The 16,218-nt window shown below is 34.3% G+C and overlaps 1 protein-coding gene across 1 annotated transcript; it reads left to right on the forward strand.

Annotated features, from left to right (window-relative positions):
* Positions 1-242: 242 nt before the first annotated feature.
* LOC107968274 (olfactory receptor 4L1) lies at positions 243-15,902 on the forward strand. The gene is made up of 2 exons (XM_016926880.1): positions 243-278; positions 15,276-15,902. The coding sequence occupies exons 1-2, from the start codon at positions 243-245 to the stop codon at positions 15,900-15,902; spliced, it is 663 nt and encodes a 220-aa protein (XP_016782369.1).
* Positions 15,903-16,218: the final 316 nt, after the last annotated feature.

A 16,218-nucleotide genomic window follows, 5' to 3' on the forward strand; every position in this document is an offset into this window, starting at 1 on the left:
TTTCATGTTTCTGTTAATCTCCTATAGCACCGTCCTGATTATTATTTGACATCATTCCTCCAGGGGGTCTTCCAAAACTCTGTCCACTCTTTCAGCCCACATTATGGTGGTGGTACTGTTCTTTGGAGCTTGCATCTTTATCTATGAAAGACCATTCAGCACTGTCTCCATTGATGTCTGTGTTTTAAACTATTTTTGCTCCCCTTTTAAATCCAATCATCTACACATTCAGGAATAACGACATGAAGAAAGCATTAAGAAAAATGAAGATTAACTTTGTGAGTTCTAGATCAACTTGATAACTAAAATATTATAATCACTAAAAGCATCATCATTATTGCTGTCATCATGATCCAAAGACACTGAAGTGGAGGATTTTTGTACCAAACTTAAGCCATATTTTGGGGTATAATAATTGATCCCCATGTAAGTGTACATGTAATACAATATTCTGATTTCTCCTCCAAGTACAAACTATTCCAATATGTTATTTGCTTATGTTGTAATTTTATGTTGCCTATTGATTAAATTATATTTTTAAATGTAATTTATTGAGTGCTATTCATGTATGAGGCACTTTCCATAAATTTTCTCCTATTTCACAACAAGGAAAATAGAGAATATTATTTACATATTATCAATAGGTAACAAAACTGAGCATTATAAAACGTAATGAAATTGCCACAGAAATATAAGTACTAGATCCAGTATCAGATCCTATACCTAACTACAAAATCTATGTTTTTCTAACTAAAAATGCTTTCCTATCTACATTTTAATAACATAATTTTTTTGTTTTCTGAACGCTTCTTTACAGATCATAGTCCTCAATAAATAAATCTTTGCAAAAAGAAAATATGTGGTATTTTATTAACCTAAAAGTAAATACTGTCACTAATACCAAGACATTTGAATCTTCTTCCCCTCCATTTTTTTTTTTTTCTGTTTGTGTGTGTTTGCTCATTTGTTTTGAGACAGGGTCTCGCTCTGTCACCCAGGCTAGAGTGCGGTGCCCCTATATCAGCTCACTCCAGCCTCTGCCTCCCAGGTTCAAGTGATTCTCCAACTTCAGCCTCCCAAGTAGCTAGGACTACAGGCACGAGCCACCAATGCCCAGCTAATTTTTGTATTTCTTGTAGAGATGGGGTTTCACCATGCTGCCCAGGCTGGTCCTGAACTCCTGAGCTCAAAGCAATCCTCTTGCCTTGGCATCCCAAAGTGCTGGGATTACAGGCGTGACCCACCACACCCATCCCAGACATTTAAGTATTCTTTCACCTCTAATTAAAAAGAGAAGAGCTTATTAAACCAGTCAAGTTGACTCACTCCAATTATCAATGCATACTAGAATTGCTGTTGTACAGTTGGGTAGGGAAGCCCATGTCTGAAACCCAAGTGATTTGCTGTTGTACCTCATATTATTTGCATATCAAGTAGTAAAAATAAGTGAACATTACATCACCTAGGAAAAATAAAATTTTTATTCATTCCACCACGTAAAGAATCACCATCACTGGAGATCTGAATGCATACAAAGAGGAATAAAATAGGCAGTAAAAGAAGGTAGCCGTGAAGATTAATTGTCTCACAATTTGTTAGTAAAATGATGATTTTAGAAGCTACAAATTTTTTATATAAATTGCATTTGTTCACAAATTCCTGGTTCCTTTTTTCCTTTTTATTTTTTCTTATCAAGGAGACTAATTTACAATTTAGTCTCTAGGTTACAGAATATTAATGTGGGATTATGAATGAATTCGAAAAGATGGCAACACCGTACAGAAATAGGTATAGTAACCAATGAGGATTTTTGGTTTTCAGTTAGAGAAAGGAGGCCAGAGTGTCTTAATTTGTTTGCAGGATAGATGCATCTTTAGACTGAAGCTATTGTCATTCTTTGGAAGTTTAAATAAATGTAGAATGATGTGTATTGATACTGAGTAACCAAAGGGGAGCATTCTGAATGTTTGTCTGTTGACCTTCAACCTCATGTCAACTCTATAGTCTTCTCTCTACAGTAGGGAGTTACAAGCCTGAAAACTGCATTTCCCAAACTCTCTTGTAAACTTATTCCTGTGAGTTTCTGCCAGTAGAAGACATTCATATGATACTGAAAGGTGAAAAAAAATGAAAAAATGGAGACACCTTAGATTTCTCTTCTGTCTTTCTCAGTAACAGTAGCAGGCAACTGTGGACTGTAGAAGTCTTGGTGGGTCCCAGCAGCATCAGCAATATTGAAGGCTCTTGAAGCTTCCTTAAGTATATGAGCTCTTAATTTTTAATACAGGATAGAGGTTCCAACAGCAGCAATGATGCCACTGTGCCAACAGGAATTGTGGGCTCTGTATAATATTGCTTCCTTTTTTTTCTCATCTAGGCTTTAGAGTGGTAGTTGCTTTCTGCAGTAACCTAAATGTTGATAATATCATCTAACCTTTTTTGTTCCTCATTTCTGAGCTACTCACACATTTTTATTTTCAACTTCCTACTATACCCTTCCCCAGCTATCTTGAAGGCATCTCAAGCCCAAATGCAAAAAATTAAATTACCTAACTTCCAAAGCCTGTTATTTTTTCTGCACTCCCTATTTGAAGTAATATGATCATTATCAGGCTAACATCCAATCTAGAAGCCAAAGTTGACATTTCATAACATATGTAGGTGCTCTTACTAGTGTTCCACATTCTCTGAGGCTCTATTTATTTTTCCTTATTTTTATCCCTCTAAGTTGAGATCGCATAATTGCTATAGATATGTTTCCAAGTTAACTGGTGCCAGCTCAAATCTACTGATGAGTTCCTTTATTGATTTCTTCATTTGAGTTATTATACATTTCAACTTCTGAATTTCCATTTGGTCCTTTTTTTATAATTTCTATATCTTTATTGATATTCTTTATTTGCTAAGACATGGACTTCATATATTCCTTTAATTCTTTAGACATGGCTTTCTTTACTTCTCAAAATATATTTATAATAACTGTTTTGAAGTTGCTTTCTACTAGGTGCAATATCTTTGTTCCCATAAAAGCAGTTTCTATTGGCTTTTTTAATGTAAATGTCACACTTTTGTGTTTCTTTGCATTTCTCATCATTTTTCACTTGAACATTGGACATTTTATTGTGCTAACTCTGATTACTGACCACCACTCCCATCCACTGATGATTTTCTTGTTATTGTTTGTTTAGTTGTTTATTTAATGACTTGGCTTAAACCTGTGAAGTCAATTTCCCCTGCAGTGTGCAGTGTCTGATGTCTCTACTCCAAATGTATCCCTTTTTAAAATTCTCCTAGCCTGGTACTTGTGGATTATGTCAAGGACAGCACAAGCTACTTATGGAACAAAGATTTTGCTTAAGTATCCTTCCTGACCAATTAGATTTTTATCCTTTATCACTAGATGTAGGTGTGGCTAGGAGGCTTCTATCAAACTCAAGAAACTTACATTTTCGCCCCACATTTATTTAGGGACTAGAATGTTCCCTCTCCAATCACTCCTGAGAATTACACACATGTGGACATTCACTCAGTCCTCCAGACTGCCAGGAATCTGTGTGATTGTATTTGTAAGCATAGCTTCCTAAGAAGTTGCTCTTGGTTCAGTGTAGTTTGTTATTTAGCTAGTGTTTGCTTAGAGGTTTTTCTTAAGCTTCTTGTGCCAGTAAGGCTTCAACCCTTTGTCAGTGGAATTGTGTGTGGCTTGAAGAATGTTTTCATTTCTGCCCCATACCTTTCTCTGATTTTCTTCTAAGTGGATGCAGCCAGTACATATCCACAGCGTCTCCTATTCCCAGGACTATCTATGATTCCAGTAGGGCTCTTATCTGTCTCTTGCCTGATCCTCTTTGATAAACATGTTGACTCTGCCATGTGACATGTTGATACCAGAAACATGGTGCTATCAGCAACTTCTTAATTCTTCTCCATCAGCATCTCCGTGGTTTCTGACAATGCCTATTGTCATGGAACTCTTGAAGCTCTGTTCCAAATAAAGGTAGGCCCCTCAGGTGGAGCTGCAGAGTTTTCATCCTATGGCATGCCTTTCTTCCTGGGCAGAACTTCTGTGCCAGTGCACAAGAGCAGGGACAGCAGCTCACTTCTCCCAAGATGATATGCCTGCTCTCTGAGTGGGCACTGAGAAGAGTCGAGTCTCTGGTCATCTTGGCTTGCCTTTTCTGGCACAAACGACTGCTACACAAGCAAGCTAAAAGATAGAGGTGATAAGAGGGCGCTAGTATTCTCAGCCTGTTCCTGCTCACTCTACAAGTAGATGCTAGGTAGGGAAAGATAGCCTCATCCTCTCCTCAGAGTCTACTAGGAACAAAGCTTCTGCAAGACTTAAGTCCTAACCCTCCCAGGGTGAAACCTGAAACCATAGCCCTCCACCTAAAAGTGAGGGAAGATGGAGTCCTGCCTTTTTTCCCACACTTGCTTGGAGTAGAGCATCCAGAGGAGGGCTTCTATATTACAGGACTGAGAGAAGTAGGAGAGGAGGTAGCAGTAGCGGCGTGAAACCCCAGACTTGCTGTTCTTACAGAGATTTAGAAGACTCTCTTAAGAGTATTTCTCCATTTTCTGTATGCCCTAGGACAATTTCCTGAGGCTTTAAATTATTGTCTTTTAGAAGTTTCTCTATCAAATGTTTGTTTTGTTAGGGAAAGATTCCACCAGGCTCCTCACTCTGTCACTCCAAAAGTCTCCAATTTTTATTACAAAAGCATGTGATTCTGATGCAAATATCTGCAGACAATATTTTGGAACTCCACATTCTACTCCGTATGCACTGTCATCAGTGATGCACGTTCCGTTATCTCATCTTCACAATTCCATCTGATAATTTAACCATACCTTCCTCCTCATCACTTTCTACAGCCTCAGGTCAGGCTTTCACCATTTCTTACTGGGATTGTTAAAATGACACAGTAATTACTTCTCAGAACCACTACCATAGCCTTCTGAAAAGTCAATTTTCTTCATAGCCTCTAATTTACCACTTCCATAGTTGCCAACTAACTATAATATATATTCCATATTGCTTTGATTGATATCTCAGATCTTTGAAAATTCTTATCTGACTTTTCTGTCCTTACTGAAAACTCTCCCTTCTTCATGACTCCACGAATCTATGGTTTATTTCAAACATACTAGATATTTTCTGTTCACTTTTATGTCACAATATTTTAGGCTTCCATAAATTCCTACATATAATTATTTCTGCCTAGAATTTTCTTCTGGTTTCTCTTAGCAGTTTCTATTGCCTTTAAAGTCTGTATTTATCATTAAAGCCACAACTGTTTGTGAAAGAGGGGTCTCTTTTATAAGAAAATTTGCAAACTCCACAAAACAGAGTTTGACTCATGCCATATCTGTATTACTACGCTCAGCATTTTATTATTTGGGGTCAGCCTCCAATGATAAAGCTCCCTGAGACAAGTTCCTGACATACAGTTTAGGCTCAATAAAGCTTTGAGCTTTGCTGAGTTCAGTACTTAGCTTCAAGGCCTTATTTTAGTCCCTTGTGAACTACTTGTGGATAATTTCCTTATTTCTTGGAACAAGATCTACACTATAAGTACTTATGCCGCCAGAAAACAAATTTGAAATTAGAACAGCTTAATTTGCCATCCAGTAAAATCTTCAAAGAAAATCAAAAGAGAATATATACAACATCAGAGAGTTGAAGGACATCAGTGAAGAAGAAGCAAATTTATTAAATCCACCAAAAATAAGACGTTAAACTAGGGGTAGAGATGTTTGATAAATACAATACCTGCTACCAGTGAATATACGGTAAAAGAGAATATAAATTGAAAGTATTAAGTACTTGAGACAGGGAAGGAATATTTCAAGAATCACAGAATTTTATTTTAGTCAATAAGTTAGGCTAAACATTTAATCAACCAATAAAAACAAGAAAACTATGAGTCTGGGAAGTACAGGACCTGGAGGAATATTTAATTGGGTCAGAATCCACATTTGATCCAAAAAAGAAGACTGAGTTAGCCAGTTATTTAAACTTATTTTCCCAAGGCACGGTGAATACATTTAAAGCTGCCTGCAGAGAAGCAAGTAACAAAATAAATATAAGAACATCTGTTTATCTCTTTTAATTTGAAAAGATAAATTTTTAGAAAGCTTTACTAATATTTAATAGACATTATTTTTGGTGCCCTAGCTGAATCTGTATTTTATCTGGTCATGTGTTATACATGATGTTTAATGTTTTCTAAGGAAAGTACAAGTTAACCAAAAGGCAGAGGGGTTGAAAGCAGTTCTCTTCTCATTCATTTGCTTTGAGTATATTGTTATATATTGCAACTTTGGTGTGCCCAATTAAGGGGAAGAGAGAGATTAAAGATTATTTTATATTATTTTAGCTCAATTTGTTCTCCAAAAATTTATAAGGGGCTTATAAAAATATTTTTGCACTTTAACTTTGGATTGAAGATAATTCTAATGATTAAAACTCGCATGAACAATTATAAAATGACTGTGATAATAATTCTACACATAGTAGGAATTCACTCTGTCAGCTACATTACAAAGTAAAACAAAATTTAACTATCTGAACTGATAATAAGCAAGCTAAAAACATTCTGTTATTAAGAAATATTATCTTACAATATGGATTTACTTTTGTTATTAATATTGAACTTGACAATCTGTACTGTGCCTTGATTTATTAGCTAGTGATATTATGAAGTCATCATGATCAGCAAAACATTTAAAAAGTAAATATGTACAACAAAATAAATGTATATAATTTTCTTTGTAATATCTCTAGTTATGGAGGACTTTACATTTTTAGCTAAATGTAATAAAAAGTGTTTAAGTTTTTCTTACCAAATAGCAAAATAACAAAAGTAATATTTCACTGAGAAAATGCTTATGTTCTCTGCCACTGTATAAATGGTTATAATGAGCAACATGATATAAATAAGTGCACTCCTTGTTAGCAAATGCTATCAAACATGGTAAAAGTATGGGTGGCCGGGTGCGGTAGCTCACGCCTGTAATCCGGCACTTTGGGAGGCCGAGGGGGGTGGATCACCCGAGGTCATGAGTTTGAGACCAGCCTGGCCAACATGGTGAAATCCCATCTCTACTAAAAATACAAAACTTAGCCGGGCATGGTGGCATGTGCCTGTAATCCCAGCTACTTGGGAGGCTGAGGCAGGAGAATTGCTTGAACCAGGAAGGCAGAGGTTGCAGTGAGCTGAGATCATGAAACTGCACTCCAGTCTAGGCGACAGGAGCAAAACTCTGTCTCAAAAAAAACAAAACAAACAAACAAAAAAGTATGGGTGATTCTAACATTTATAATAAAAAAAATTTAAATTAACTGTTATGACTCCTTCAATAAAAGAGTCTATGAGAAAAATCTAGATTAAGCCATAGGTTAAGTGGTGAATTTAACAGGGACTAAGCAAAGACTTCGAAATAGTGACAAATGTCAATTAATTTGAATTTATTCACAACATCCCTTGTTAGCAAGTTATTCAAATAAACTATGAAGCCTGAGATATGTGGTGTACCAGAATCATCAATATGATTAATTTTGTAAAAGCAACATCTTGTAAAACAAATATTTATTGTATATTGTATAGTAAAATGGCAATAATTATGAAACTCTTTTTTGCTACAGATAGATATTCTCTGAATATCTCAAAGCAAGGTACCTAATCAAAAAATAATTGTTTATATTTTGGTGAACACAAAACAATTGTATCATTTCTAATGTCAAACTTTAAATTATTCAACACAACTTACTTTCAAATTTCTACTTCTTTAGTATGCTTTATACATATTATTCACTTTTAATAGTACATTTATAACATATGCATGTAAATTATTTATATTGAAGAACTATGTGCAGAAAAGTTTGAAGATTATCCTTCTTAAGAATTACCCACAAAGTTCCTAGAGGGAAGATAAGAGGAGAGTTTGAGAGTCATGTGAGGGAAAGGAAGTTCCACTAAATCAAAGCTGTCTACTCTATACTTACTATATCACAGTCAATCAACCAACACTTCCATGGCTATTTTAATCAAGCTACCACTCAGAGAGAGCCACAGCATCTTATAGGGCCAGAAATCAGATGTAAACATCTCTCCCAGTCATACTAGGGCAGAAGCCTCAGTGGTTTAACAAGTTCCACTGAAATTTGGATTCCCAGAGCTCCAGCAAATCTGCCCCCAAAGTGGTTCACATCTTTTTTAAAAAGACAGAAAGTAGAATGCGGAATCATATATGGGGCATCACAGAGAATAAAAAGATTTTTAATTTTGAATAACCTCTTGAGCAACTTGTTCCTCATACTGTGCCTTTAAAACAGGTAAGTAAAAATATTGTAGCGAGCTGATTTATTAGAACTTCAATATACTGAGGATGATATTTTAATTAGTTTTGTTTTGGCTGGAAGGAAAAGGCTTTGGCATGTAAGGTATTAGATCCTCTTTAATTGGGAGGTCACATAGTAGTATCTCAGAAAGAGCTGAAATCAACAATTTATATGAAAATTGAAAGAAAATACACCCTCAAAATGATACTGGACAGTAAAATTGGGCTGTAGATGGTAAGTGATTAAGTATGATGAATAAACAAAAAAAAAGGTAAATTCTGATCATTAAGAAAAACTCGTACTATCATTGAAAATAATAGAAAAGCTAGCAACTCTTTTTTGCAAGTAGGGAATATTTTTTCTTTTCGTAAACTTTCAGGTGTTGACAGAACATGCAAATAAACATACCATGTTGACAGTTGAAGAAGGAACTGCAGAGAGACAGAATTAGTGATCATAATTAGATATTAGGAAAATCTCCATGTAAAACTTACCATTAAACAATAATACAAAGGAGATCTTACAGAAATGAGGAAGAAGTCCTTAGAAGATGTCCATAGTCAAGGGAATAAAGAAAATGTAAATAATTTAGAAAACTCAATATGAGTATTCTAAATAGTAGAGAAAGCAGAATAGCAAGCTTCCAAATCCAGATGGCAGCTAAAAATATAAATTCAAATAGAGGAATTTTAAAACTAGATTAAATTTTAAAACTAGATTAAAACTAGAAATTTTACATTTTAAGTTTTAAATTTTAAAACTTAAGTTTTTAAGAAATTTTAAAACTAGATTAAATTGGATTTGCTATATGTCCTTGATTATTTCAGAGTGAAATATATTTGAGTTCAAGAAGCTGGACAGTACTAGAAAACTGTATTTAAAAATACTAAATTAAATTATTTAAGAGAATTGTAACTTTAGGGAGAAAACAAAAAAGTGTAAAATAGTTGAATTTTTATTGCATATATTCATATACTAAAAAATTCACCCATTTTAAGTAGACATTTCAATTATTATTATATTTGCATAGTTGTGCAACCATCACCACAATTTTATCAATCCATTTTCATCACCACAAAAAGAAACATCATGCCCATTTACAGCAAGCTTTGGCCAAAAGCTAGCACTAATATCCTTTCTGTCTCTATAGATTTGCCTTTACTGGACATTTTCTTTTTTTTTTAATTTTATTATTATTATACTTTAAGTTTCAGGGTACATGTGCTTTTCTATAAGTAGAATTATATAGCCTGTGGTCTTTTGTGTCAGACTTATTTTACTAAGCATAATGGTTTTGAGATTCATCTGTTTTAGTATAATTAGGTATAATTTTTTTTAAATAATAAAATCAGTCAAAATTGAAATTATTTTCTTCAAATGGCTAGAAGAAAAAGAAAAGCAAATATTTACTTTAGCAAATTATTTTTATATTAAGTAATACATATCATATATGCATGGGCAAGAGTAGAAATGTTTATATTCAACTACTTAATAAAATGAGTCTTGGTTAATTCCTTTCATAAGAGGGGTTTATACGAAAAATTCCCAGGATTGTAATCTTGGATTTACACAAATGACATAGATTCAACACATACCCCCTCAGTGCCAATCTTCTGCCTTGCCAGGAGCTTATACCTACACCATCTCACCTAATACTCATGACCTCTTGGGGGTGGTTCTGCCTCTATGACCTGGGAAGATTTACTTAATTATGTGGATCTTGATTTTTCATTTACTAAACAAGATGTGTAGAATAATAGATTACGAAGTTCTCTCTCAGCCCTAATATATTATTCTACTTTCAATTTCCTTCAGAGCATATCATAAATTATTTAGTAAAAGTAATTATTATAAAATGTACAATTGATTATTCAATGGAAAGAAAATTGTTCTCATTAATAGAATTATCTAAGCCATATGATAATTTATTTTCCTTAATCTACATAGCTTTTGTACACTCAAGTATTATAATAGGTATACTGTATTAAGTGTAGACTAGAGAAACAGTTTTAGAAAGCATGCTTACAAAGGGAGAAGAGTAATAAGAGAAGCAAATGCTGAGAAAGCCATCAACATAAATTAATGCCAGCTTTTCCTCTGAAATAAAAGGCCAAAATAAAGCTTTTTAAATCAACTTATGTTTAATTGTATTGATTTCTTACCCAAGTTTTTCTGTTGTCACTGTATCACAGGGCATAAAATCCCATGTAGCAAAGCTATTCACCCTCAAATTACAGCTGTTATCTTCATTCTGTCTAGCAATTGTCAACTCTTGTTGTTTTCCCAAGTATATCTAGTTATTGTTACTGCTGTTATAAAAGCCTCAAAAGCAAAATTCTTGCTCCTTTCCATGACAAGCATGCAACACAACCCTGTAAAGCAGGTGTGGCCACCCATGCAGCCTCCTCCAGGGCCACAGCCTGTCATTGAGTACCCATTCAGTGTGTTCCTACAGGTTGACCTACAGGAAACTTACATCATCTTTATCTTTATTTTCTCTAATTTGTTACCATTATCCATTTCTCAAAAATATCTAAGATATGAAAACAATAGAGGCAGTTACGTTTGGATGATGATAATACAATATTTTGACAGAAAACTGAGGAAGAATGCAAACAAGGAGAGAATTACAGGTCATTGGAGAAAAGAAACCAGTCACTTCCTATTCATCTAAATATCTTAATCCAGTCTCCTTTCTAAACATATCACTCTTGATATGCACTGCTCTTCATTCTTTTCCTTTTATAGATGCTCACACATTTTCTACTCCTCATTCTTTTTTGTTTGCTTACCATAAAAATTGGTTTTTACAAGTGTTTTGAAGATAATACAACCAAGCCTGAAGTCATATCTAAAAGTGTCACTTGAAATTGATCTCTGTTTTTCTGAACCTCTTAAGACATTTTGCATATAACCTTGTACCAAATTACATGTTTTCTCACATGGCTCATTTGCTATTTTTTGTTTGATAATCATGTCTCTCTAGATTGTAAACTCTCTAGATATAGGGCATTCATTCTGTATGAGAAAATAATGCAGTTAATTGTAACATAGAGGGATGATCCCAACATACTTGTTGAATCATATCCCCAAACCCACTCATATGGACCATACAAATTCAATCAATAATTAATACTTTGGCTGTAAATATATAGCAATTTAATTTTTGAGACAATATGGTGTATTGGTATAAGCCCAGATTCTGGTGTCAAACTAACTCAGCTTGAATACTAGCTCTCATCCATGTTAGCTGTGTAACCATGAATACATCATTAACTATTTGAATGTCACAGTTTCCTTACATGCAACATGAAGAAAAAAATAGCACTTACATCATGGTATTGTTATGAGCATTAAACAAATTAACGTATATGAAACACTTAGAATGGAGCCTGGCACATACTAATCACTTAATTGTTGTTGACCACTTTCGATCACTCTAGATTCTACGAACATTGTCTAAAAAACTGAGTAACAATGATTTAGTGTTAAACTTTACCTCCAAATAGAAGTAATACATTAGGACTAAATCACTTTACTATTTACTTCTAAACCACCACATCTGTACACATATACACAATGCACAAGCTCCTCACTGTGAACAATGGTAACACAGAGGATTTGAAAAAACAAGCGCAAACAATCTGAAGCTGAGTCCATGTTTCTTGTAATTCTCAGTACAGGGATACCTGAGAGATATTGCTGGTTTGGTTCCAGACCACTACAATAAAGTGAATTTCACAATAAAGTGAGTCACAATTTTTTTGGTTTCCTAGTATATATAAAAGTTATGTTTATACTTTACTGTGGTCTGTTAAGTATGTAATAGCGTTATGGATAAAAAACACACATACCCTAATTTTTAAAAGTGTTAATGGTTATCTGAGCCTTTAACAAGATGTAATCTTTTTGCCAGTGGACAGTCTTGCCTCAATGTTGATGAGTGCTGACTGATCAGGGAATTGGTTGCTGACAGTTGCAATGGATGTGGCAATTTCTTAAAATAAGACAATAATAAAATTTGCCACATCAATTGACTCCTTATTTTACAAACTATTTATTTGTAGTATATGATGCTATTTGATAGCATACAACCCAAATTAGAACTTATTTCAAAATTGGAGCCAATCATCTTAAACCTTGCAGCTACTTTATCACCTACATTTATGGAATATTCTAAATCCTTTGTTGTTCACAGCATCCTCTCTAGGAGGAGGTTCCATTCCCACCACCCCCCAAAGAAAACAGTTTATTTGCTCATTCATAAGAAGCAGCTTCTCATGTTTTAAAGTTTTGTCATGATATTGCAGCAATTCAGTCACATCTTCAGGACTCTCTTCTAATTCTAGATCTCTTGCTATTTCTACCACATTTGCAATTACTTTCTCCGTGGAAAGCCTTCTTCATGGGAAGTCTTCTCCATGGAAGTCTTGAACTCTTCAAAGTAATCCATGAGGACTGGAATCAGCTTCTTCCAAACTCCTGTTAATGTTGATGTTTTGATCTCCTCCCATGAATCATAAATGTTCTTAGTGGCATCTAAAATGGCGAATTATTTCCTGCAAGTTTTAAGTTTACTTTGCCCAAATCCATCAGAGAAATCATTGTCCCTATGGCAGCTACAGCCTTATAAAATTTCTTAAATAATAAGATTGAAAATGAAAATTACTCCTTGCTCCATGGGCTGCAGAATGGATGTTAAATCAGCACGCACGAAAACAACATTAATTGGATTGCACATCTCTGGCAGAGCTCTTGAATAACTAGGTTCATTGTCAATGAGCAGTAATGTTTTCAAATGAATCTTTTTTTTCTGAGCAGCAATTCTCAGCAGTGGTCTTCAAATATCCAGTAAACAATGCTGTAGACAAATGTGCTGTCATTCAAGCTTTGCTGTTCCATTTATAGAGCACAGGCAGAGTAGATTTATCATAATTCATAAAGGCCTTGGATTTTTGGAATGGTAAATGAGCATTAGCCTCAACTTAAAATCAACAGCTACATTAGCCTTTAACGGAAGAATCAGCCTGTTTTTTGAAGTTTTGAAATCAGACATTGGTTTCTCCTCTCTAGCTATCAAAATCCTAGACAGCATCTTCTTCCAACAGAAAGCTGTTTCATCTATATTGAAAATCTGTTGTTTAGCATAGCCATCTTTATCAATGATCTTAGCCAGATATTCTGGATAACTTTCTGCAGCTTCTATATCAGCACTTGCTGCTTCACCTTGTAGTTTTATGTAATAAGAATGGCTTCTTTCTTTCAACCTCATGAACTAACCTCTGCTAGCTTCAAACTTTTATTCTGCAACTTTCTCTCCTCTCCCAGATTTCACAGAATTGAAGAGAGTTAGGGTCTTGCGCTGGATTAGGCTTTGGCTTAAGGGAATGTTGTAGTTGATTTGAACTTTTATCCGGATCACTAAAACTTTCTCCATATCAGCAATAAAGAGGGTTCACTTTGTTATCATTCATGAGTTCACTGGAGTAGCACTTTTAATTTCCTTTGAGAACTTTTTCTTTGCATTCACAATTGACTAATTGTTTGGTGTAAGAGGACTAGCTTTCAGCCTGTCTCAGCTTTAGACATACTTTCCTCACTAAGCTTAATCACTTCTGGCTTAAAAAACTTTTTTACAGACTTTATTGTTTGGGGCAGTTTTAAGTTCACAGCAAAATTGAGCAGGAAGTACAAGAGTTCCCGTGTGCCCTCTGATGCCACATACAGTCTCCCCCACCATTAACAACCTGAACCAGAGTGGTACATTCGTTACCGCTGGTGAACCTACATTGCACATCATTATCTCCCCAAATTTGTAGTTTACATTAGGATTTACTCTTGATGTTATACATGCTATGGGTTTTGACAACTGTGTTATGTATTTCTAAGTATAGTAGATAAGAATTGTTTCAATACCCTACAAATTCTCTGTACTTCTCTTATTTCTTCATTTCTCCTTCTTCATTCAAACCCCTGGAAACCACTGAACCTTTAACTGTCTCCAGTTTTTTCTTAGTTTATTTCAAATAAAAGACATGCAACTTTTCCTTTTACTTGAACACTTAGAGGCTAATGGAAAGCTATCAATTGGCCTAAATCCAATATTGTTGTGTCTCAAAGAATAGAGAGTCCTGAAGAGAAGGAGAGAGATGAGGGAAGAGTAGGTTGGTGGAGCAGTTAGAAACAACATTTATCAATTGTCTGCCATTCTACATGGGCACGGCTTGTGGTGCCCAAAAATAATTAAAATAGTAACATAAAAGATTACTGGTCACAGATCAAATAACATGTGTAATAATAATAATAAAGTTTGAAATAAATATTTTGGGAATTACCAAAATGTGACACAGAGACATAAAGTGAGCACATGCTGTTGGAAAAATGGTGCCAATAGACTTGCTGGATCCAGGGTTGTCACAAACCCTCAGTTTATAAAACATTAAATAACTGCAAAGGACAATAAAGTGAAACACAATAAAAGAGGTATACCTGTATATTAAAAAGAAAAATTATTTTAAATAAATTTATATACTTTCGTCCATGTATAATTTGCTCCTGATTTGTGTGTGTGTGTGTGTGTGCTTTTTGTTTGTTTGTTTGCTTATTTAGTTTAGAACCATAGAAAAACCTTCATAAATTACTTCAGAGATGTAGAACAATGTAATTCTTCATTTTCTAAATCTTGTATTCCTTATATATTGGGATAACATAATCTCAAGAAGTGCAGGTACAGAATACTATAATAATAAAAGGCAAAATAAAAAGTAATTAATTAGTATCTAATCTTTATATGTGAACAAATGAGTAAGAAAGTCAAGATCCATTGATAAGAGTATGATTTTATGGAATAAACAATAGAAAATGGAACTTCTACTTCTTCAAATGATTTGTAATTACTGCATAGTAACTGTTTCAAAGTGATATAATATTTAAGCACTTCTTTGGGGGTGCTGAGATGACTCTTCTGATAATCATGGCCTTTGACAGGTATGTAGCCATATGTAAACCCCCGCACTATAGGACAATCATGAGCCACAAGCTGCTAAAGGGGTTTGCGATACTTTCATGGATAATTGGTTTTTTACACACCATAAGCCAGATAGTTTTAACAATGAACTTGCCTTTCTGTGGCCACAATGTCATAAACAACATATTTTGTGATCTTCCCCTTGTGATCAAGCTTGCTTGCATTGAAACATACACCCTGGAATTATTTGTCATTGCTGACAGTGGGCTGCTCTCTTTCACCTGTTTCATCCTCTTGCTTGTTTCTTACATTGTCATCCTGGTCAGTGTACCAAAAAAATCATCACATGGGCTCTCCAAGGCGCTGTCCACATTGTCTGCCCATATCATTGTGGTCACTCTGTTCTTTGGACCTTGTATTTTTATCTATGTTTGGCCATTCAGTAGTTTGGCAAGCAATAAAACTCTTGCTGTATTTTATACAGTTATCACACCCTTACTGAATCCGATTATTTATACCCTGAGAAATAAGAAAATGCAAGAGGCCATAAGAAAATTACGGTTCCAATATGTTAGTTCTGCACAGAATTTCTAGATGTTAGCACTATATAATTAACTTTTAAATGCTATGATAATATAGTTTGAATAGATTATGTATAATGCATCATTTCACTTTTCTTATGTTATAATAATAATTAACGCATAAAGACAATACTAAATTACTTTAAATTTTACATTTAAGTTGTTTATAAACATAAGGATAATTAGAGATCTGCAGCAAAATAGACATAAATAAACATAAAAAGATTATTGAGGATTTTTATCATATACATTCAATATATTCACTAATAAAGAAACAACTGTAAATGAATACATGAATATATGAATATTATTAGAGGTTATTTTAATAT

This window comes from Pan troglodytes, chromosome 15 (genome assembly GCF_028858775.2).
Source record: "Pan troglodytes isolate AG18354 chromosome 15, NHGRI_mPanTro3-v2.0_pri, whole genome shotgun sequence".
NCBI lineage: Eukaryota > Metazoa > Chordata > Mammalia > Primates > Hominidae > Pan > Pan troglodytes.